Source organism: Salvelinus sp. IW2-2015, linkage group LG33 (assembly GCF_002910315.2).
Source record: "Salvelinus sp. IW2-2015 linkage group LG33, ASM291031v2, whole genome shotgun sequence".
NCBI lineage: Eukaryota > Metazoa > Chordata > Actinopteri > Salmoniformes > Salmonidae > Salvelinus > Salvelinus sp. IW2-2015.
Genome location: NC_036872.1, coordinates 20509561 through 20531865, shown reverse-complemented (window position 1 = coordinate 20531865; position 22305 = coordinate 20509561). Strand labels below are relative to the sequence as shown.

Below are 22305 nucleotides of genomic sequence, written 5' to 3'. Positions count from 1 at the left end.
GCACTAACCATAGGTGGCACGCGCARCACACAGTGTTGCCAAAGATTTCCCAACCATCTGAGCATTGCCCTGAAGGCATTGGATGAGTAGGTCTGTTACTGTAGACAGTTATTTCATGGTCTCAGCATCATAGTTTGCGGAGAGGRGTTCCTGCAGTTCCTTCTGATAGAAGGCCAGTATCATGGTTGAATTCCTAAGCCTAGCGGCTGAAGCAGCGCTGTCCTGTGTCCTGTGTAGGAAGCTATCAGATGCCCTGTATTGTTTGTTAGGCAGCTCTTGGTCTGAACTGTGACAGAAAGAAGCAGGCAGAACAAGCGAAGCAAATMATTTGTTCATACAAAACCAACCTCCTCTGCACCATGAACCGTAGCCAAGCGAGTGCATATGCTTYGCATGGCAGGGGTTCTGTCATTTGGCGTGCTCTAAGTGCATTGGAGCTCATTCACACAGTGTTGCCAACWAATTTTCAGGGTAAGTTGCTAGAGGCAGGTTGATTGTTTGCTAAAAGTTGCTAAATGACGTTGTGATATCATTGCGTGATAACGTAAAACTGCGTCATTACGTAGACTACACAATAACTTTACTCAAATTGACTGGCCATCTCGGTGAAAAATATGATTGACATTTGTTCAGGTACAGACCCCCACTCTTTTCTGTACTTCTGGCTGTACAATTTTGATTGAGACATGTTGACTGATGTAAGTTCTGTTCAAGATCAAACATTCATGACCAACTATACTCATTGGGTTTGGCTCGTCGAACCCGTACTACTGCTGCTGCAGTCAGACAACAATGATTTGCAATTTGCTGAAATTGCTTCTGGCCTGCTGCTGCCTGTGCACGAGCTGAGCGCCTGCTGCTGACATCACTCACAATGCACTTTTGCAGCCAGGCACGTGTGTTGTGACTGAGTGTGTGACAGAGAAAATCGTTTTTGTGTCATTTAGAGGGGAAAATGCGTGCATTTTAGCGTTTGAGTCACTTTTCAAAAATTGCTAAAAGTTCAAAATATATTTTTTAAAGTAGCTACATTTGTTGTTAGGTGCTGTTTGACAGAAAAGTTGCCAGGGTATTCTGAAAAGTTGCTAAATCTAGCAATAAAATTGCTAAATTGGCATCCCTGCATGCACAAAGTCTTTGAACAACGGGATGGATATCGGTCTTTGAAGAACTGAWTWAWTCAATCTTGGATGTGGACGCCATTGGCAGTAGGTGAGCGATGGTGTTTATTGGGCGGTGGATCACGAGGGGAGGGAGACCCGTCATTAGACGTAGAGCGTTTGGAATGATCATTGAGCTGTGTGGCAGACTCATCTGATGAGAATCCTGAGGCTTCGCCCCAAAGCGCAAGTGGAGATTTCAATGCTCTTGGATAGAATTTCTGACAGTGAGTTTAAGAGCTGATACCCTGTGCAGACGCTTGAGCATGTTCAGCTCCAAAGCAAAGAACGCAAGGTGCCTGCAGGCTACAGACCCCCAAGGCTCCTTCAGTACACTCATGGGAGTTATATGTAGTCCTATGATCACCATTTGAGCCTGTCTTCACTTGAGCTATGTGATCTCTCAGTCAAGACTACCTTTTTATTGGCTGTTGTTTCAGCAAAGCCTGTTGGAGAATTACATGAACTTTCTACCCATCCTTCATGCCTGACCAGCAGAAGATGGATCTAAAGCAGTGCTTCGGCCAAATCCAGCATTCTTACCTAAGGTGCTTTCATTATAACATGCTAACCAGACCTTAATCATAGCGGCATTTCACCCTCTTCCCCACTCCTCACAGGAGAGTTGTGACTTGCATACACTTTTCCCAGTTAGGGCATTGAGTGCCTATCTTGCTGCAACAACAACTGTTCATCAAACAAAACAGCTTTGTGTGTGTTATGGGGAGAACACCAAAGGGTGCCGTCTCGAAGCAGAGACTGGCACATTGGATTACCAATGCAGTGTCAAAATCATACGCTGCAGCATGTAGACCAACTCCAGATAGCGTAGTAGAACACTCCACCAGAGGTATGACTACTTCATGGGCCTCCCTGGACTCTGCAAGTTGGATAACACCCATGACTTTCATGAGGTACTACAGACTCAATGTTATGTCCACACCATCAGTGGGGCCTGTAGTTCTGGACACGGCACACTCTCTCAACCCAGATAAGTGAGTGTACTGTAAACCTTGTGCATAGTTACTTATCAGTGAGATGGATGTTCTATACAGAGGTCATCCACTCTTGGTGCTGTTGCACCCAATTGAAGCCTKATTTTGTAAGTTCTAGCTTTTAGCTTGCTTGTGTATACCGATGTTTACCACAGTTGAGATTCTGTGTTACCCTGTTGGGTAATTATATTCTGTTGCATCCTGTGGTGGATACAAGGGCGTCCTAAGGACTCATCTGGACCAAGTTAAATGGTGAGTTATCCCACTCTGTTGTCCGCACAACCTCTTTGGTACAGCATCTCCAATATGTTGTTTGGCAACCCATACGAAAACAAAAGAGAACATTGGGTTACGGATGTAACCTTGGTTCTCTTAGTAGAGTAATGGGTAGCCAAGCTTTCATGTCATTCCTCCACCTCCGTGGGGTTCAAGTGAATAGACAATATGTCACACCACACTGCCTTTTATAGTGACCGGTAAGATAGTTACAGTAAGGGTGTGGCMTGACTGTAAACATCTTTGGTATGAAGCATCTCAATCACATCGCGGGAAGGAGTTCCCGTTACTCTTCTCAGAGAACCAAGGTTACATCCGTAACCCAATGTTATTAACGTTGAGCTTGAAAACGCTCATAATCTTCCTGCCTCAGACAACTTGTAGAACAGCTAAGTGCGTCATRAGATGCTTTTTTCCCCTCCCGCGTCACTTTATACACAGAAGATCTCCACTAAACATAGAATCAGTGTTTATCTGCTTCTCCATGACCACCAATAACTTCGCAACGAAGTTGAGTACAAATACAAGGTTGCCAATGCATTTGCAATTGTTACAAACAAGCAAAGGATTTTTTATTTTATTTAACCCGGAATCACTCCAGTAAAAGATAAATAGCCTACCAACTSCATAGGTTATAGGCCTATACATTTCAATGATATTGAAATAAAGTTAATGTTCATTCAATTTAGTTTTATTTTGCTATTTGGCTACCGTCTAATATWTGCCTCAATATATTTAATGATGGGTAGCCTAGCATTCCTTTTGTAAATGATTTCTTAGCACATTTTTTCCCTATTTTCCTATAACGTTTTGACAGACAAGCTGTCTTCATCAGGGTATAATGACAAACACTGCGGGGTGACTAGTTTATATAGTGTCAAAGGACACACACGTGTCTGTAATCATGGCCGGGTGTGGCCTGATTTCATTGGTTAACTCTCAGATATAAAAATAACATACTAAAAACATGAATGGATAGCATACGATCATGGATACAATTTGGCTACATAGGCATACAAACATTTACAATAGCAAAATCACAAMAATCACKAGAATGGCTTCAAATCAAKGTCTACGTTGTCACCGAAGGGAGCAAGAGTCTTTAAATTAAAGATCCAGGCAGCCTCTCGTTTTAACAATAAATTGTCGAGGTCACCCCCTCTCCTAGGGAGGGTGACATGTTCGATGCCGATATAARGTAGAGACGAAATCGAATGGTTTGCTTCCAAAAAGTGGGCCGCAACTGGGTWAGTCGAGTTTTTGCACCTAATGGTGCTACGGTGCTCCGAGATTRGTACTTTTAATTTSCGCTTTGTTTTACCCACATAATTTTTACCACAAGGACAAGTTGTAAGATAAATAACTGCCTTAGTGGAGCARGTGATAACACCTTTGATTGAGATCTGTTTCCCTGTTTGGGGGTGTTTAAAGGATCTACATYTATAAGTGCCATTGCATTGAGCACAGCCATTACACTTGTAGTTTCCATCCAGTAGGGGCGCAAATAGACGTTATGCAGGGATAACTTGGGGTGGTAAATCAGAGTTTACCAATTGAACTGAGATTTCTACGATCAAGGGAGGGTCGGAAAACACATTACCGATACTGTCATCAGAGCTTAAAATATGTTTATGTTTAAACAATTCCCTTAATTTGTTCAGAGCACTTTGAATAGCGTGTCGTTAGAACGCAAGAATGCTTGTTTTTGCMAGACAGTCCTTGAAAAAGATCATGTCTCGAGGTTTGTTTTGAATTTTCTCAATGGCAATATTAATCTGACCATTTTTTGTACCCCCTCTCCATGACTTTTCTTTGCATCTCAGCCATATTTCTTTCGAAATCTGATTGTTTTTGGAAAATTCTTTTGATTCGACAGAATTGGCTGTAGGGCAAACTGTTTTTCAAGGGAAGCGGGTGACAGCCTTTGATCTGAAGCCATTCTTATGATTTTTGATATTGTACATTTTTGTAGGCRTATGTAGCCAAATTGTATCTATGATCGTATGCTAGCCATTCATGTTTTTGGTTTTCAAATTCAATTGATTGGCCATGATTTGGAAAGGCACARCTGTCTATATAAGGTTCCACAGTTGACAGTGCATGTCAGAGCAAAAACCAAGCCATGAGGTCAAAGGAATCGTCCAAAGAGCTCCGAGACAGGACTGTGTCAAGGCACAGATCTGGGGAAGGGTACTAAAAAATGTCTGCAGCATTGTATGTCCCCAAGAACATAGTGGTCTCCATCATTCTTAAATGGAAGATGTTTGGAACCACCAAGACTCATCCTAGAGCTGGCCGCCCGGCCAAACTGAGCAATTGGGGAGGGGCTTTGGTGAGGGAGTTGACAAAGAACCTAATGGTCACTCTCACAGAGCTCTAGAGTTCCTTTGTGGAGATGGGAGAATCTTCCAGAAGGACAACCATCTCTGCAGCACTCCACCAATCAGGCTTTTATGGTAGAGTGGCCAGACAGAAGCCACTCCTCAGTAAAAGGCAAATGACAGCCCGCTTGGAGACTCTCAGACCATGAGAAACAAGATTCTCTGGTCTGATGAAACCAAGATTGAACTCTTTGGCCTGAATGCCAATCGTCACGTCTGGATTAAAACCTGGCACCATCCCTACCGTGAAGCATGGTGGTGGCAGCATCATGCTGTGGGGATATTTTTCAGCCCCTGTGACTGTGAGACTAGTCAGGATCGTGGCAAATATGAACAGAGCAAAGTACAGAGAGATCCGTGATGAAAACCTGCTCCAGAGCGCTCAGGACCTCAGACTGGGGGCGAAGGTTCACCTTCCGACAGGACAACGACCCTAAGCACACAGCCAAGACAGCGCAGGAGTAGCTTCGGGACAAGTCTCTGAATGCCCTTGAGTGATTCAGCTAGAGCCCGGACTTGAACATCTCTGGAGAGACCTGAAAATAGCTGTGCAGCAACGCTCCCCATCCAACCTGACAGAGCTTGAGAGAATATGCAGAGAAGAAGGGGAGAAACTCTCCAAATAAAGGTGACAAGRTTGTAGTGTCATACCCAAGAAGACTCAATACTTTAATCGCTGCCAAAGGTGCTTCAACAAAGTACTGAGTAAAGGGTCTGAATACTTACGTAAATGTGATATTTCCGTTTTTTTGTGTAATAAATTAGCAAAAAAAAAAAGTGAACTGTTTTTGCTTTATCATTATGAGGTATTGTGTGTAGATTGATGAGGTTACAATATAATATAATACATTTTAGGCTGTAATGTAACAAAATGTGGAAAAAGTCAAGGCTCTGAATACTTTCTGAAGGCACTGTATCTATAGCTCAAACACAGACCAAATCTAAGRTTACCTTGTAAAATGTTTGGTGAAAACATTGTGTAAAATAAACATTTTGACTCTCGGGACTGGTGATCAATAACCGTAGGTCACAGGCAGACAYATAAGATATCCTCAAAATCTGTGGTGCCCTGGCTTTCAGCGTGTATCAATGTATTCCGTGTTTATTCCGTTTATGCTTCACAACGCTAACCGGAAAGTAGGTAGCAGGCATCTTGAAATTAGGTCATCGGCTCGGCCTGCCCTTATAAATTCGTATGCCCATATATGGTAATAYGTKATATCTAAYATTTGACTGKACCGATCAATAGCCAAGATACTCAGCTTTCTGCAGACGCCCTGCTTTTGCAGATAGGGGCTACCGTTCTCATACCAGYCTGAATTGAATWWAAAAAATCAAATAGGGTCCCAAAATATGGGGACTTTACATTTAAGAGGTTAATTTCACTTGTAAGCTTCATATACCAATGTTTTTAWTTTAACGCAGTTGAAATTGGTTCAGTTTCACAGCCGACCAACATCCAAAATATTGCTTGGACATCGGTCCCACGATCAATGGATCGGACTCTTTGGAAAGTATCTCCAATAAAAGGGCTTTGGTATTTTTGTATACTATCTAATTGAAGCACTTCAATGGGTTGGATTTCATATTGATAGGTAGAAACCCGACAATAAATGACTGTATTACTATAGTCAAGAAAATGTGGTCATGCGAGTTGTTGATGACATTATTCTATTTATTTTTGTTTATTTATAAAAAATAAAAATAAAATAAAAAAAAAGGCCAGGATGATGCAGGAAACGTTAGTGAAATATTCACAAAAATAGTCATTAATATTTAAAACAAGCAATGGTATACCTAATTGGTTAATTKAAAAAATATGTTTGCCTATTAGAGAACCTAATCTGATCTCAAAATGTGCTTGTCTTGTCTGGCCTAATAAAAAATATATGTTTAAGTAATATCACTGTTTTTGAAYGTTTGATAAAGGGGTTCTAACCGTTGGGATCTTAACAAATGAGAAAAGGATTATAGTCCTACCTGTAAATGTCTTGACAGTTTCGAAAGACAATGACCTTGGCTAAATGCTGTCTTGTTGTCCTCTGATGTGTACTGGGGATCAGAGGGTTTGTGAGATGTTTGTGATGGCTGGTGTCATCAAAGGGCAGTAAATGCCCTGTCTGGATCTCTGTCTGCTCACGGCATCATTTCAAACCAAGAGAAGCTAGAGGAAGGAGGCTAGTTGTTGCCATCTTCCTATTGTCTTTACTTTCAAGGTGACTTAACGCTATAGTGGATACACCGCTTCAGTCAAAATGGTAGGCTTGGCACGGCTCGTCTTTTGCGCGCTACTCGTCTGCTTTTTCAGGCTTGGCAGTTCGGAGAAACTGTTGCACCATTCCCGGCATTACAAGAGCTCACCCGAGTCCAGTTTAGGATATCTGAAATCGTACTATCCCCATAGGTACCCTCTCTACATGATGCAGCTGTACCGCTCCATCAAGACCGCAGCCGATAACAGCCCCTCTCCACACATTCTGATTCAGTCCTCAGTCTGATAGCAAAAGGTACGTAAAGTKTTGATTTCAATGAATTGTGTTAGGCATATGAAAACTTGAACACTATTGACAACATTCTCAGAGGATCCTTATTTTGTTAAATTTGTTTGCCATTTTCAATTGGCTTTCCAACATTATTTTATGCATTTACCACGCCTATTATGTATTTAACTTGCTACTTTTTGGACCAATACAGACTGGCGCGTGTATTGTAGTCTTATATGATGATGTAATTTGACCTGTAGTTCAAGCAAGCGTCCGAACCAGTCCACAGATCTCTTCAGGCTTGTCCTCTCCATCACTGCCAGGCACTTTGGTTGCAGGCTGTCTTATCTGTGTTTATCAGATCCTCCTTTACAACCCAGAAGTGTCACAATGCTTATTCGGCTTTAAAGGGTTTTTCTGTTTTATGTGAGCGGGTGTGTGTATTAGCCCTACAGACGTCTGTGCAAATGGKGGTTGAATACACATCCTGCTCTGTCCTGTCTTCCCTCTCCCTCCAGCGCTTTGACATTTTGTTGAATGGTTTGGCTAGTTTATGGTGAAGTCTGCGTAAAGTTTGTCTTGTTGATTGCGCACTGACTGCATACAACTGGTTTGCTGACTTTTGTTAGTTTTTTCCAGGATGCCATCAAGAGGGTGAGAAATGGACCATCACTTTCGACATGTCCTCCATCTCTGCGAGTGACGACGTCCAGCTGTCAGAGCTTCGGATCAGACTACCAGCGTTCTCCACCTCCAAGCATGTCACATTAGACATTTATCACTCACGAAAGCAGGACTGCGAGTCTGACACTGAACTGTGCAGCGAGGAGCGCCATCTCTTGGGCAGCTTTGGCGCATCGCCCAGTGACACCAGGTCTCAATGGAACGTGTTCAATGTGACAGCTCTGCTCAAATATTGGCTGCACCAGGGAGACACAGTGACGCAAAGCCAAGAAGCAAAAGTCCTTGTGATAGAGAAAGAACACGAGAGTGGGGCACCGGACGACGGAGAGGAAATTGACATGGCCTACATCGGGCATCTTARGCACAGGAAAAGGAAGGTTCACCATCCGACAGACCAACGGGTTATGATGGTTGTCTTCTCCAAGCACAACCTGCCCCGAGATGGCGAGAGCGCACCCACTCTCATCCGTACTGTGGYGCACTCCAAATACGCAATTTTGGACCAAGTCAGCCGTGAAGCTCAAGGGCGACGCCACAAGAGAAACCGAATGGAGAGAGTGCGGATGGCCGGTGGATTTGCAGCTAATGCTACTGGGTCAGCGGCTGAAGCCGTCCAACGCCCACTCTGTCGGAAGATTGACATGTGGGTAGATTTCGACCAGATCGGCTGGAACGAGTGGATTGTGTATCCAAAGCGCTACAACGCCTTCCGCTGCGAGGGCGAGTGCCCTACTCCGGTGGATGAATCCTTCAGTCCCACCAACCACGCATACATGCAAGTAAGATCTAAACATAAATCAACACTTTTTATATTTGGTTTAAGTTCCTAATATTCATTTATGTTCAGTGCAGCTTTTCGTAAAGCTTATTTTCTTTTTGTGTTTTTCAGAGCCTGTTGAGACTGTACCATCCGGATCGCGTTGGTTGTCCGTCCTGCGTGCCCACGCGCCTCAGCCCGCTATCCATGCTGTACTACGGGGACGAAGACGTGGTGTTGCGGCATCACGAGGACATGATCGTGGAGGAGTGTGGCTGTCACTGATACCCACATCGGGCCCGCAACCACAAAGACTATTGTGAAAACACTTATTTAAAAGGCTTCACTTGGAATATATTGTGCGCCATGGAATGACTCTTGAAGGTTTGGTGTCCATCTACCTTAAATTGTTTGTGGTCGTTATCACAAGGAAGATCAATTTCTTTGCTATGGTCCTTACTATATCTTATTCTATCTAGGCCTATGTCATGATCTCAGCTGGAACCACAGCATTCCARATTAGAAGATTTGTCCATGGTTTGAACCAGCATGATAAAGATGTACTGTTATTTATTTGAATATTTTAAGKAGAAAGACTATCCATTTTGGGTGTTACTTTTAGGCTATACGTTTTATATTGTGTTTGTCAGTGTTTTGTAATTTTCAAGAAGTGAAAGAAATATGCTGCCAAAATAGTGCCTTAATTGTTATGATTATTTTGTATTTTCACTCATTTATTCATCCTTTATTACAATATATATTTTTGTACATACAATGAAAAAATAAATATATTAAAGCATTTTACTCCGTTAATCGAAGTGACATTTATTGATTTAATCCTCTAAATAAGTGAGCGAACTCTAGGACATTACAGCATCATCTTCGCCTAAACTTTTGACTGTCTTCTTGATGTAATTGACTCATAACCAATAGTCTACATGAGGCTAGCACAGCCCTGACCAAGCCTAATCTGTTCTGAAGCAGCCATGACGAACTGAACAAGACAAGTGTGTTTATGGCTTTTCGAACCAGTCACTTGTGAACAGCTTTACCACCCTCACCTCAAATCCACATCTATTTTATAGTATTACTGCTCAGATTATGGGAAGTCGTCAGTGCCCCGCGCATAACAAGAGCAGAGTGGAGTTAGTGAAGCTGTGTGCAGGAGGGGTAAAGTGCAAAAGGTCCATCAACACCTTCACATTTCCCTGCCCTGAAATTACACCTATCCTTAGTCTCTCTCTTAGCAAAAGGAATGACACACTTCCCTCACACACCATTTTAACCTGTGTACCAACTACTCAGAGGCAGGTTGAATTACAAAACTAAGCTGTTCATGTTATTTACGCAAGTACGGCCTAAACTAAAAGCAGTGTGATCACAGACAGTCAAAGCTGAATTCAAGGCTATCATCAATGCCTTATTAACTAAAGATGAACTAATGCAGATTAATAATCACTCTTGCCTCTGTGACAAGCCATGCTGACAAATAGTATAGCCYTTTAAACCGGCTGATCTGTTGGGGTGCAGAAGTCTGTCATGTTGTTCATTGGGTCCTACTGTGGCAGGAGTCATTATAGGGCCTYGGGTTGGACCCTTGACTGTGTTTGTTCATACACTAAGGTGTGGGGAAAAGGCTCAGTGGGTTTCCCARTAGTGAAGCAGCTTCAGGACAGTGGCAAGGAGCCAGGTGTCACAGATTCTCTAGCACGTGTTGATTCTCACAGACTAAACCCTCATGAATAACCCTCTTCTGTTGCCCACCACACCCACAGCATCCTGGTGGTCAGCTCATTATTCAGTCTAGTTTTATTTAATTCAACTAGGCAAGTCAGTTAAGAACAAATTCTTATTTACAATGACAGCCTACCCCGGCCAAACCCAGACGACGCTGGGCCAATTGTGTGCCGCCTTATGGGACTCCCAATCACGGCCGGATGTGATGCAGCCTGGATTCGAGTGGGTTAATYGGTGGGCTAATATTGATTCTACATCGGGATTAGAGCCAATTTGTGACCATTAATTACATTGATGTTGATGTAACCTAAATGTTCTTTTGCAATGGCGGATGGATAGCAGCCTTATTTTTATTGGTGCAGATTTACAAAGAGAAAAGATTGAGTGTGACAGTGTGCATATGATGTTGTGTGCTATTGAATTCTGAGGGAGGAACAAACCTTGGTTCCTGCTTGGCAAGTAGGGAAACTGTCAACCCTACAGTGGATGGGAAGAATGAAGTGCTAGACTTGACAATTTAGGAAATGTCTGATCTGACTGGACCTGATACCTGCTTTAATGCCACATTAACTAGTTGGACAGCAACTCACAGCCAGGTGATATCACAGTCYCATATGTATGTTACTCACTAAGGTACAAGATTTGGTTGAAATTTACATTGGGATTGATCCGAAGATGGAAMAACCTTTTTTTTTATTGAATTATCTTTAAATTTAAAAAAATTATAAAAGCATCTCATGTATGTTTAAAAAAAGACTGGAACCAATGTTTTTTATTTTTTATAATCACAATTCAAGTTATTTCATTTAGAGCCAATATGCATCATATATACCTCTGCTTATGTGCAGAGTACAGACAGACAGTGTAGCTCTTTGATGAGAGGAAGGACATCATGGTGTGTAATGATTACCGCTTTTCAGGCTYCTGGTTRTGGAATGTTATCAGTTGCAGGAGGGAACTTCCTGATGAATTSCACTTAGGTCACTCCTGCCACACTACAGATGCTGGAAATGTACAGCTTTCCTTCACAGAAGAACGGGAGCGTAGCCAGTGGATTTGTAGCTGCAGCGCTGATAGCCTTTGATGGATGTAACAGCAAACATCAAGTTCAACCAGTGCATTTTGATTTCGAGCAAAAAAAAAAAAAAAGGTAACATCAATTAGGTTAATTGGCTGATGGCTTCATGTACATGTCTAATGAAACGTTTCAGGACCAGATAGGCTAAATTGTTAACTCATAATGAAATGTCATCCTATGTGACTCAGAACAGTAGGCCTAAGTGTTTATGATTACTTTAAAAAACTGTAATTTAAAAAAACTGTATTTTATTTATTTGTATTTTACTAGGCAAGTCAGTTAAGAACAAATTCTTATTTTCAATGACGGCCTAGGAACAGTGGGTTAACTACCTTGTTCAGGGGCAGAACGACAGATTTTTACCTTGTCAGCTCGGGGAGTCAATCTTGCAACCTTTCAGTTACTAGTCCAATGCTCTAACCACTAGGCCACCTGCTGCCTGCTATATTACTCGCTATATTACTGGTGGAATCACATTTCTTGGGTCATTGTTTGTTTTCTGTCAGATACAAAGTGTTTTTCCCGAAAGGAACATGTATTGCAGTCGGTCAACCCATTTACCACGAGACTAATGACACTTGCCAGATAACCGAAAGTGCTCAAGGTTTGACAGAAGCAATCCTTTGATCCTGGAAACACAATAGCCTACTCATTCTATCCAACTTCCTTTGTGCACTGGTTACTTTTTAGGAACCAAGTCTACTACCAAATATGTTTATTTCTTTATTGATTCTGCTTACAAACCATGTGAAATGTTGTTTTTGTTGTCTCAAATTTCTCTATATATTTTTTGACAATGACAATCTTTTATATGCAAAAATTAATAGTATTTTGAAGGCAGTGAAGTGTGGATAACCCATGATAAGATTGATTTGAGTGGCAAAATAATTTTAAAGAATGAAAGAAATTGATCTTTACCTCCACACCACTCCTCTGAGCAGTCTTTTTTCAGTGTTGCTGCTGGCTCCACAAGAGAAAGGCCCCAGAGGTGAGTCAAGAGGGTAACACTTCATTCACACGCCTGAACCACCTTTGAGTTATTTTAAAGTAACAATACAACTGATATTTAAAGTTAACAAAACTGCAACTACTGGACTCATCTGTAAACACAGAAGGTGACAATATTGTAGCAAGTCTGGTGGGGAGTTGGTTGGGCTCTTCTTCAGCATCATGGTAGTAAGTGAAGTTGTTTCACATCCCTCTTGAATGCTCATTCCACCAACAGTTAGATGTCCATTTCAAACTGTGCATCGTCCCCTTCACAAACACACACACGTGTTAATTAATTTATTTCCTACTCACCTTAAATATTTGTAGCGGGCGGCAATACTATCATAAGGGTAAATATTGAAATGTAAAAATGACCTGAACCCCATTAGGTACCAGTCATTCTGAACATTTGATCTTATTTCACTTATTAATATACCATTATATATTTTCCATAAAACTAATACATCTCGTATGACTGTTTTCAGGGAAGCTTTTTTTGGCACATTGCAATGCCTGAGATAAGAGTAATAGTTGGCCTGCCTGACAGGATCATGTTCTTACCAGTGCTTTTGTCAGCAGGTGCAGTGATGTTGTTGTTCAGTGGCTCACTGTTATGGGCCTTTACATTGTTGATGTGTTTGGAGGGTGGGCTGGTGACCCCTGGAATGTTGGGGAGAGAGCACGGTGGAGTCCTGGCCAGCGGGAACTGCGGCACTCCAGCAGGAACTTCCGGTCGTAGATGATTCTTGTACCTGAGGGGAGAGGAGGGTGTTGATGGAGAGATGTTCATGTAATTTAATGGATCGAACAGATCGTACATTGGCGCACAATCCCACCATATAGGACTAGTACTCATCCTGTTCTGCAGTCAGATTTGGTTCAAAGCCTGCAGCTAAACCACATACACCGCAGGTTGTGCAATCTGGTTAAACCATACCTGAAATTTTGCATAATTTGGTCAGATGCTTTATTTGTTTTACGTAGTCTGTCCATGAGAGATTAGGTAGAGTGCCTCTTTCTCACGTGTGAGCTAACAGTTGTTCTGAAACACTGAGGTTTTGTGTGAAGTGAAAGCCCTACATACATACACTGAACAAAAATATAAACACAACATGCATCAATTTCTAAGATTTTACTGAGTTACAGTTCATATAAGGAAATCAGTCAATTGAAATAAATTAATGAGGCCCTAATCTATGGATTTCACACGACTGGGCAGGGGTGCAGCCATGGGTTGGCTGCCAGGCGTGTAGAGTGGCCTTTTATTGTACCTAGCACAAGGTGCCCCTGTGTAATGATCATGCTGTTTAACTTCTTGACGCTAGGGGTCAGTTTTTTTGTATATATATTTTTTAATAACGTTCCAAGGTAAACAGACTATTTCTCAGGTCCAGATCGTAGAATATGCATATAATTTACAGATTAGGATAGAAAACACTCCAAAGTTTCCAAAACTGTCAAAATATTGTCTGTGAATATTACAAAACAGATGTTGCAGGTGAAACCTGAGGAAATCTAACCCGGAAGTTTTTTAAAGTTTTTTTATCTGTGTTTCATTTCCCGTCTTTCTTCCATTTAAAGGAATATCAACCAGATTCCTTTTCCAATCTTCCTCAGGCTGTGACAGGCTTTAGACATAGTTTCAGGCTTTATTTTGAAAAAATAGCAAGATTTTTCAAAACTAGTCAGGTGTCCTTTGATTAGTTCCTGCGCGCGAGAGGGTAGCTCTCCATTTTCTTTCTCTCTTTTATTGAATAGGTTACGGTCCGTTTGAAATATTATCGATTTGTATGTTAAAAACAACCTGAGGATTGATTATAAAAAACATTTGACATGTTTCTACGAACATTACGGATACTTTTTGGAATTTTCGTCGAACGGAACGAGGCTGTAGTTTTGAACATAACGCGCAACCCAAATGGCTTTTTTTTGTTTATAAAGTAATATTTATCGAACAAAATAACATTTATTGTGTAACTGGGAGTCTCGTGAGTGCAAACATCCGAAGATTATCAAAGGTAAGCGATTCATTTTATTGCTTTTCTGACTTTCGTGACCATGCTAATTTGGGGCTAGCTGTTCTACATTGATTGATACACTCACAAAAGCTTGGATTGCTTTCGCTGTAAAGCATATTTTCAAAATCTGACACGATAGGTGGATTAACAACAAGCTAAGCTGTGTTTTGGTATATTTCACTTGTGATTGCATGATTATAAATATTTTTAGTAATATTTTGCGCCTGCAATTTCACGGTTGTTTAGGAAAATGATCCCGCTAAAGGGATCCGTAGCGCAGAGAGGTTAATCAGCTCCTTGATATGCCACACCTGTCAGGTGGATGGATTATCTTGGCAAAGGAGAAATGCTCTCCAACAGGAATCTAAATACATTTGTGCACCAAATTTGTGAGAAATAAGCTTTTTGTGCATATCGAACATTTCTGGGATTTGTTTTTTTTTGCGTTTATATTTTTGTTCAGGATAAATAATAAATTACATTTGTAAAGTGCTTTTCCTTACAACAACCTCCATGTACATAAATCAACATACCGCCCTAATTATTTGCTATGCATGTGTATAGTTTAATCTGATGGTTAATCAAACCGAGAGCGATGCCAGATATCCCAGATAATGCCATAATCTACATCAACAAACTCAACCGATAGCCTACAACAAATGAACCTTTATATTAACACGAAATAAAACTAATGGCATCAACATGATTGCACGAATCCTTGACACAGATATGTGCAAAAACTGTTCTGTTTGTACTGTCCTCTGTGCCAATCTGCCCACAGAGTAAAGTCACTGATATCTGCTCACAAAATGGTGGTTCAATGCAAGCTATTTCGGCCAGCTGCTTTCTGTGCCAGAATTTCCCACYTGATAAGTTGCCCAAAAGGAAAAGCCTCAGCAAAAAGGCAGAGGAGTCATCTGTGGGATCCCTCAGTGCATTACCCCTCTTAACATTGGATTGATATTAGAGGTAAACTGGATGGCGGGTGCGTCCTAAATGGCACCATATTCTCTATATGGTGCACTACTTTTGACCAAAAGTAGTGCACTATGTAGGGTATAGGGTGCAATTTGGGACGCACCCACCAGCTCACCACCATATCAACACACACATATACTCAGGAAATTAAGCCTAGYCAGAGTAGGAAAGCAATGTTATCCATCATATCTTGCTTTTAATTGCATATTTTACATGACATTCAATGCATTTCAAATTATAAATGCATTGAAAGTTATGTAAATTATGCATTTCAAATTGTATGTCACATTTGTTAATGGTGTCTCTTGTGACAGAGGGTTCAATGGCAGCTGCTGAAAGATAAGAAACTCCAACATGATCTGGCAGGTTCTGCTAGTGCGTTAATCATCTCTGAATCAGTGTTGAACCAACGCCTTAGCTGTGACCATGTGAAGAGGGAGGAAGTGAAAGGCCTCGTGTGGAAATGCTTTAAACACATCACGACAATCAAGARAAGCAACAAGTAGGGAGGCAGGTAGCCAGTTAGCCTAGTGGTTAMAGCATTGGGCCAGTAACCGAAAGGTTGCTAGATCAAATCCCCYAGCTGACAAGATAAAAATCTGTCGTTCTGCCCCTGAACAAGGCAGTTAACCCACTGTTCCATAGGCCATCATTGTAAATAAGAATTTGTTCTTAACTGACCTGCCTAGTTAAATAAGAAAAGTGTCCTAGCCTACATATTTATAATTAAATTGAAAAGGGCATACAAACAAGTATGTTTTCTGGAGATGTTTTTAAAATGTCAGATACTTAAACACTGCAGATAATGTCCGGTTCTTTAACTTTGCAATGTGTCTAGCAGTGTTGTAGTCAAACCACGAGTCCCAAGGCCCCTTTGCTCGAGTCACGAGTCCCTATGGCTGAAGTCCTGGTCCAAGTGCTCAAGTCTGAGTGATGATTAGGGGGTTCATTAGGGGTTCATTAAACATATTTGATATTTTGGTTACTGATGTTTTTTTGTTTGCTCGTATTTCTGGCTTGCTGACTCGAAGCTRGTCTGTTGCTACTAGATTTGTGCCTCTATAGATTTGCCTCAGATTTAGTAGAAGTGCGGGGCTGCCGGGAAAYTTTTCATGTGAGAAATTAAGTATCGCAAATACTTTCCTCCTGTTGCCAAATGGTCATAATAGCCTGCAATAGCCTATAAAACAAATAAGTCCTTCATACACYTAATTAAATGTTCAATAGTTATGTCAAATCAGTAATGATGTTTTGAAGGGATGAATGGTCGTTAGAATGAATTGGCTATTGCGCCTGACCAGATTATTATTTGCAATAATTGTAACAGGCTCTCAGCTACTCTTTTGTAATCACTGACTGATATTTGTGTAGTTATTTATTGCAGAGTGAAAAGTAAAGGGAGACTTGTCTGAACCTGGCTATGGGATGCAGGGGGGAAAGTGGGAGGGTAGACAGACTACTTTTCAATACTCAAGGGGAGAGAGACACATAGCTACACTGTTGTTTTACTCTTAAACTCAATACTAGTGTTTTCAATTTCATAAAGCAGTTTGCCTTTAACGAGGAAAAGCTAAATAGTAAGAGGTTGACTGACTGGTGGTTATGAGGAAGCAAGTGAGTCGCTTGCGTGATGTGTAGACTATGATCGGAGGCAGAGCCTGCCCACACTCATCGCTTGCTCACAAGCTGATGTAGGCTGTGTCCACCCTACTGCTAGAAAACAGAACTATCGCTGCTCTGCGCACCCAGTGCTGCTAATTTTCTGCTTATCATAGTAGCCTATCCAGTCCAAGTGCAAATACAAGTCATAGGAAGGCGAGTCCAAATCGAGTCACAAGTCTTTAAAATCGGAACTCGAGTCATGGACTCATGTACTGCAACGCTGTTTCACACCATATTGAAAGGACTAATGTTGCACAGATCCAAGTGCCTCCTATGAAAAGAACATGAAAAAGTTGAATGTAAGAAATGTTACATAAGCCTGTCAAAAAACACAAGACACCTGCATTTACAAAGCTTTACCTATAGATGAACAGCCTTACCTATGGATTGTGACTACATGAAATGGGGTACCAGTCTACTCAGTGACACCCATAGAACACAATTGTGAAGAGTTTACACTAATATTAGTGTCATTACTCTTACTGTGGAACTGTCACTATCCAGCCTATTGTGCGTATTGACAACCCTATTGCACAGTACAGCCTTATGTATGGATTGTGGATCCATGAAATGGGGTATTAGCCTACTCAGTGACACAATTGTGTAGTTAACACAAATATTAGCGTCTTAGCTAGTTCTTATTGCAGGACTCTGATCCCACTGTGAAATMAGRCACATTAGCTCACTCACCAGTCTACATAGTTATGTTTTGTGTGTGTCACTGAGTAGAGTGACACCCCAGTTCACGGATCTACAATGCATAGGTACACTGCAATATAAATGTTCAATACACATAGTAGGTTGATTTCACACAAATATTAGTGCCTTAGCTATGTCTTATTGCTGGACTCTGAAACCACAGTGAAACATAGGTATGAGGACCGTGGTGGTGCACGAAAAGCTAAGCTAACGAGCTAACAAGCTGATGATGCAAATAATGGCACTTGCCAGCTGAAACAAAAACAACAGTCACTGTATGCAATGCAATGAGGCATGAGCATATCGCTGGCTAAAGCCTTTGTCAGTTTACAACATTGCACCACAAARATTTTTGCTAAATACATTTGTTTGATTGCTAGACAGGTGTCCTTTGTCTAGAGGTTTGATAACCCTATCGAGATTTGTGTTATGGGTACCTGCACAGCTCGAGCGCATGGTAATCAGGCTAACAATCGAATCATATCCCGTGAGTTAGCTATAACCACGTCATAAACAGTTATGCTTTTACATATTACATAGCTATAACATAGACATATAACTAGTCCTATAAAGGCTAGCTACTAGCTATAGCTAGCTACCTCCAGGTGTTGTGCTGAACAGAGTTCCCCCGGGAGTAGTGGAGTAGTCGTTGGGCATGTGCGAGGCGTCGTTTATGGTCACCCGCCTGGTCGGAATGGCCTTGCTAGTAGTGGTCTTCTGACAGCCCGTAGACATCTTCAAAACACAGGGGCGTTTGCTAATAACTACAAATTGGACAACTTAGCTAAATATCTTGGACCTGAAAAACAACAAAACAAACAACGTGCCCTGTTGCTGCTTCCTCAATTATTTGCTTTGGGTCGTTAGCAAGCTAATTCCTAAATAAAAACAAATACTTTATTTTGTCATAAGTGCAAATAATGTTGTATATCTAAACTAATCACACATTCCCACACGCAGACCGACAGACCAGGTTCTGTAGGACCTTAGCAGCACACGTTCTTCCACTCAACACGCACTCAAAAACCAGACAGGAAAGAGCTGCTCTAAGCAGAGAATTGACATTACGTCTCCCCCTACTGGTGGATGGTGTTGCTATTTCTTCGTCGGTGGGGTTTATCGGCGGTTGGCATCCAACATTATGGTGCATTACCGCCACTTACTGTACTGGAGTGTGGGCCAGGGACAAAGAGAAACTAAATCCAAAATATTTGAGACTATATCTAATGACGTTCTAGGTTCTACTCAATATACTCTTTAAACTAATTTCCTGTATCCCCTTCTCCCGCATACTAGATCTCAGCCTCTCTTTCCCTCTGATACTGCCCACACTGCAGCAATACATGCTCCACGGTCTCTGTTTCCTGGCAATAATCACACTTTCCTGTTGGATGCTTTCCAATCAAATTTAAGTACTTATTCAACTGGCTGTGTCCCACCCTTAATGTTGTAAAAATAGCCTCCTCTTCTGTCCCTTCCTGCCATCCTCCCCTCTCCAACCTTCCTCTGTACTTGAATTAAATGCCTGCCCTTAGTTTCTCTATTCCACTGCTCCTGCCATCTCTGCACCATCACTGTCCATATCAGGCCTTTTGCCTACGCCTTGCTCATTGAAACGACAACATCCCCACTTCTAAGTGCTTGTGATCGGCTATGAAAAGCCAACTGACATTTACTCCTGATTATTATTTGACCATGCTGGTCATTTATGAACATTTGAACATCTTGGCCATGTTCTGTTATAATCTCCACCCGGCACAGCCAGAAGAGGACTGGCCACCCCTCATAGCCTGGTTCCTCTCTAGGTTTCTTCCTAGGTTTTGGTCTTTCTAGGGAGTTTTTCCTAGCCGCCGTGCTTCTACACCTGCATTGCTTGCTGTTTGGGTTACAGCACTTCGAGATATTAGCTGATGTACAAAGGGCTATATAAAATAAACTTGATTTGATTTGTTTAGCCAGTACATCAACTGCCTTGTTCACCTCCACATGGTCTGGGACCCAAGTAAATCTTATCTGTATATCCATCCATCTAATCCTGCCATGGGTTTGTAGCACCTCATAAAGCAGGTCTTGTCTGCTACGTGACCTAACGGACTGGAGACTCATTAACACTGCACATGAATCAGAGCAAATAACTACTCGGTCTGGCTTGACTTTCTCCACCCACTGCAAAGCCAACAGTATAGTCATCAGTGTAACGGATGTGAAATGGCTAGCTAGTTAGCGGTGGTGCGCGCTAATAGCGTTTCAATCAGTTACGTCACTCGCTTTGAGACCTTGAAGTAGTGGTTCCCCTTGCTCTGCAACGGCCGCGGCCTTTGTGGAGCGATGGGTAACGACGCTTCGTGGGTGACTGTTGTTGATGTGTGCAGAGGGTCCCTGGTTCGCGTCGGGGCGAGGGGACGCCATAAAGTTAAACTGTTACATCAGCTCCGCCGTATATACAGCCAGCTGATCTGTAATACATTTTCTGACTTCCACCCCACATTCCTGCACTACAAATGCTGACCCAGTAGGTCCTGTCCTTGGATCTTTTGAACCATTTGTGTATATGGCCACAAAATCCTGATACACAGTATCAAGACTTCTCTTCAACAAATCAGATGGATCAACACCCTCCCTGTCTTTCTGAAGTCTCTCTGACACTTCTAGATCAACTACTGGCTATGGTGGATTTACAGGAATAGCTACCGTTGGACTAAACACCCTTCCATACAGTCCCATCTCCTTCGCCTGGGTATTACCCACCCACCCAAAGCTTGAGTTCTGTCTTCGCTTATGTTCCCAGCATGCCTGGAAAATCCATTTAGCAGGATGAGACACGCCATGTCTCTGTAGGTTGACCCAATAATTCATTATCAGCTGCTGTCTCCTAATCTGCAATGGCATATCCCCCACTCCACCTGTAGTACAGCCACTGCGGATGGCCGAACGCCCCACTACATATTCTGAGTCCTTGTCCCTGTATGACATCTAGCCTTTCCAATGTACGGGCTGCCAAACCATACGCTATACTTCCATAGTCTACTACAGATCGGATCAATGCAACATACATGGTCCTCAATGAGGAACACCCAGTGTCAAAGTATACCCCACGGAACCTGAAGGCCCCCACCCTCTCSAAYTTTCTCCCATTAACCTCAAGCATACCTCATCTACCACCTTCCTCCTGGTAAAGAACACTGTCTGAGTTTCTTTACAGAGAACCTGAATCCCCACATTAATGCCCACCGCTTCACCTCATCAATTGCTTCCTGTACCTTCCTGACCATGTATGGCACATTTCGTCCCCTCTTCCATAAGGCCCCAACATCTGCAAATAACGAKCTCCCAATATCCGGCTGTACCTGAGAGTAAACGTCATTGATCATGATTGAGAACAACAGAGGACTAATCACGCTCCCACCGTTATCCACCAGGTAGCTGCCTGATTGTGACTTTCCCACCCTCACCTGGATAGACCTTCCAAACAGGAAATCCTTTATCCAGTTGTACGTTCTTCCTCCTACCCCCACAAGCTTGATTAACAATCCCTCCTTCCACATATTACACCTTCTCCACATAAAAAAAGACCGCTACAACAGTCCCCTRGCTAGTTTCTCTTCCCTTCCTGAACCCACTCTGATGTGGTGATACTAGCCCCCTGCTCTCCAGGAAGTAAGTTTGCCTCTCCATAATCATACGTTCCCTAATCTTACATACATGAGGTGTTAAAGCTATTGGCCAATAGCTTGTTGGCCTCGTTGGGTCCTTCCCTGGCTTCCGGAGTGGTACCACTACTGCCTCCTTCCAAATGCCTCACTGTGTTGTACAACACCAATACCTTATACAGTGCCTCATCACTAAGATGGGCCAACATAACATAGCACACCTCATKTTTCCCAGGTGAMGTTAACCCAGCCTTACCTATTGCCCTTTTTACTTCTGCCATGGTAAATGGTTCATTCAATGGATCATTTACATCCTCCCTCCTATCCAGCACTCCAAGATGCTCCTCTCTCGTTCTCTCTCTCRCCCTCCTCTGACAAATTTGCCGAGRTATGCACTTCGACAAAGACTTTCGCCCTCATCTCTGCCTTCTCATCTGTTACTGCCACATCCTTCCCACTCGTCAACACTGGATAATTCCACTCCCTTCTGACCCCACTCATCCTCTTAATCATCCCCCACAGGTGGGGTAATGATCACTCCCTACTGCCGACTCCTCACATACCTCCCACTCACAGATTCCTGCCATCGCACTAGATACCAGAGTGAGGTCCAAGGCAGACTCCTTCCCTGTGGCTACATCAATCCTGGTCCCTTGGCCATCATTCAGGCACACCAGATCTTTAACTTCTATCAGATTTTCCATCACTTGACCATTTCCATCCACCCGGTTCCCCCCCAGAGCATGTTGTGGGCATT

The 22305-nt window shown here is 42.3% G+C and overlaps 2 protein-coding genes and 1 pseudogene across 4 annotated transcripts in view; 1 reads left to right on the top strand and 2 right to left on the bottom strand.

The window, feature by feature from the left end:
- Nucleotides 1-22305, bottom strand: part of LOC111957646 (ankyrin-1-like) — a 312240-nt gene that overhangs the window by 225987 nt on the left and 63948 nt on the right. The gene's annotated exons all lie outside the window — the stretch shown is intronic.
- Nucleotides 6777-9464, top strand: spaw (southpaw). The gene is given in 4 exon segments (XM_023978559.2): nt 6777-7278; nt 7281-7319; nt 7935-8758; nt 8869-9464. Coding segments are annotated over 4 exon segments (1227 nt in total). The 5' UTR covers nt 6777-7067; the 3' UTR covers nt 9022-9464.
- LOC111957659 (eukaryotic translation initiation factor 4E-binding protein 2-like) lies at nt 12540-18950 on the bottom strand (annotated as a pseudogene).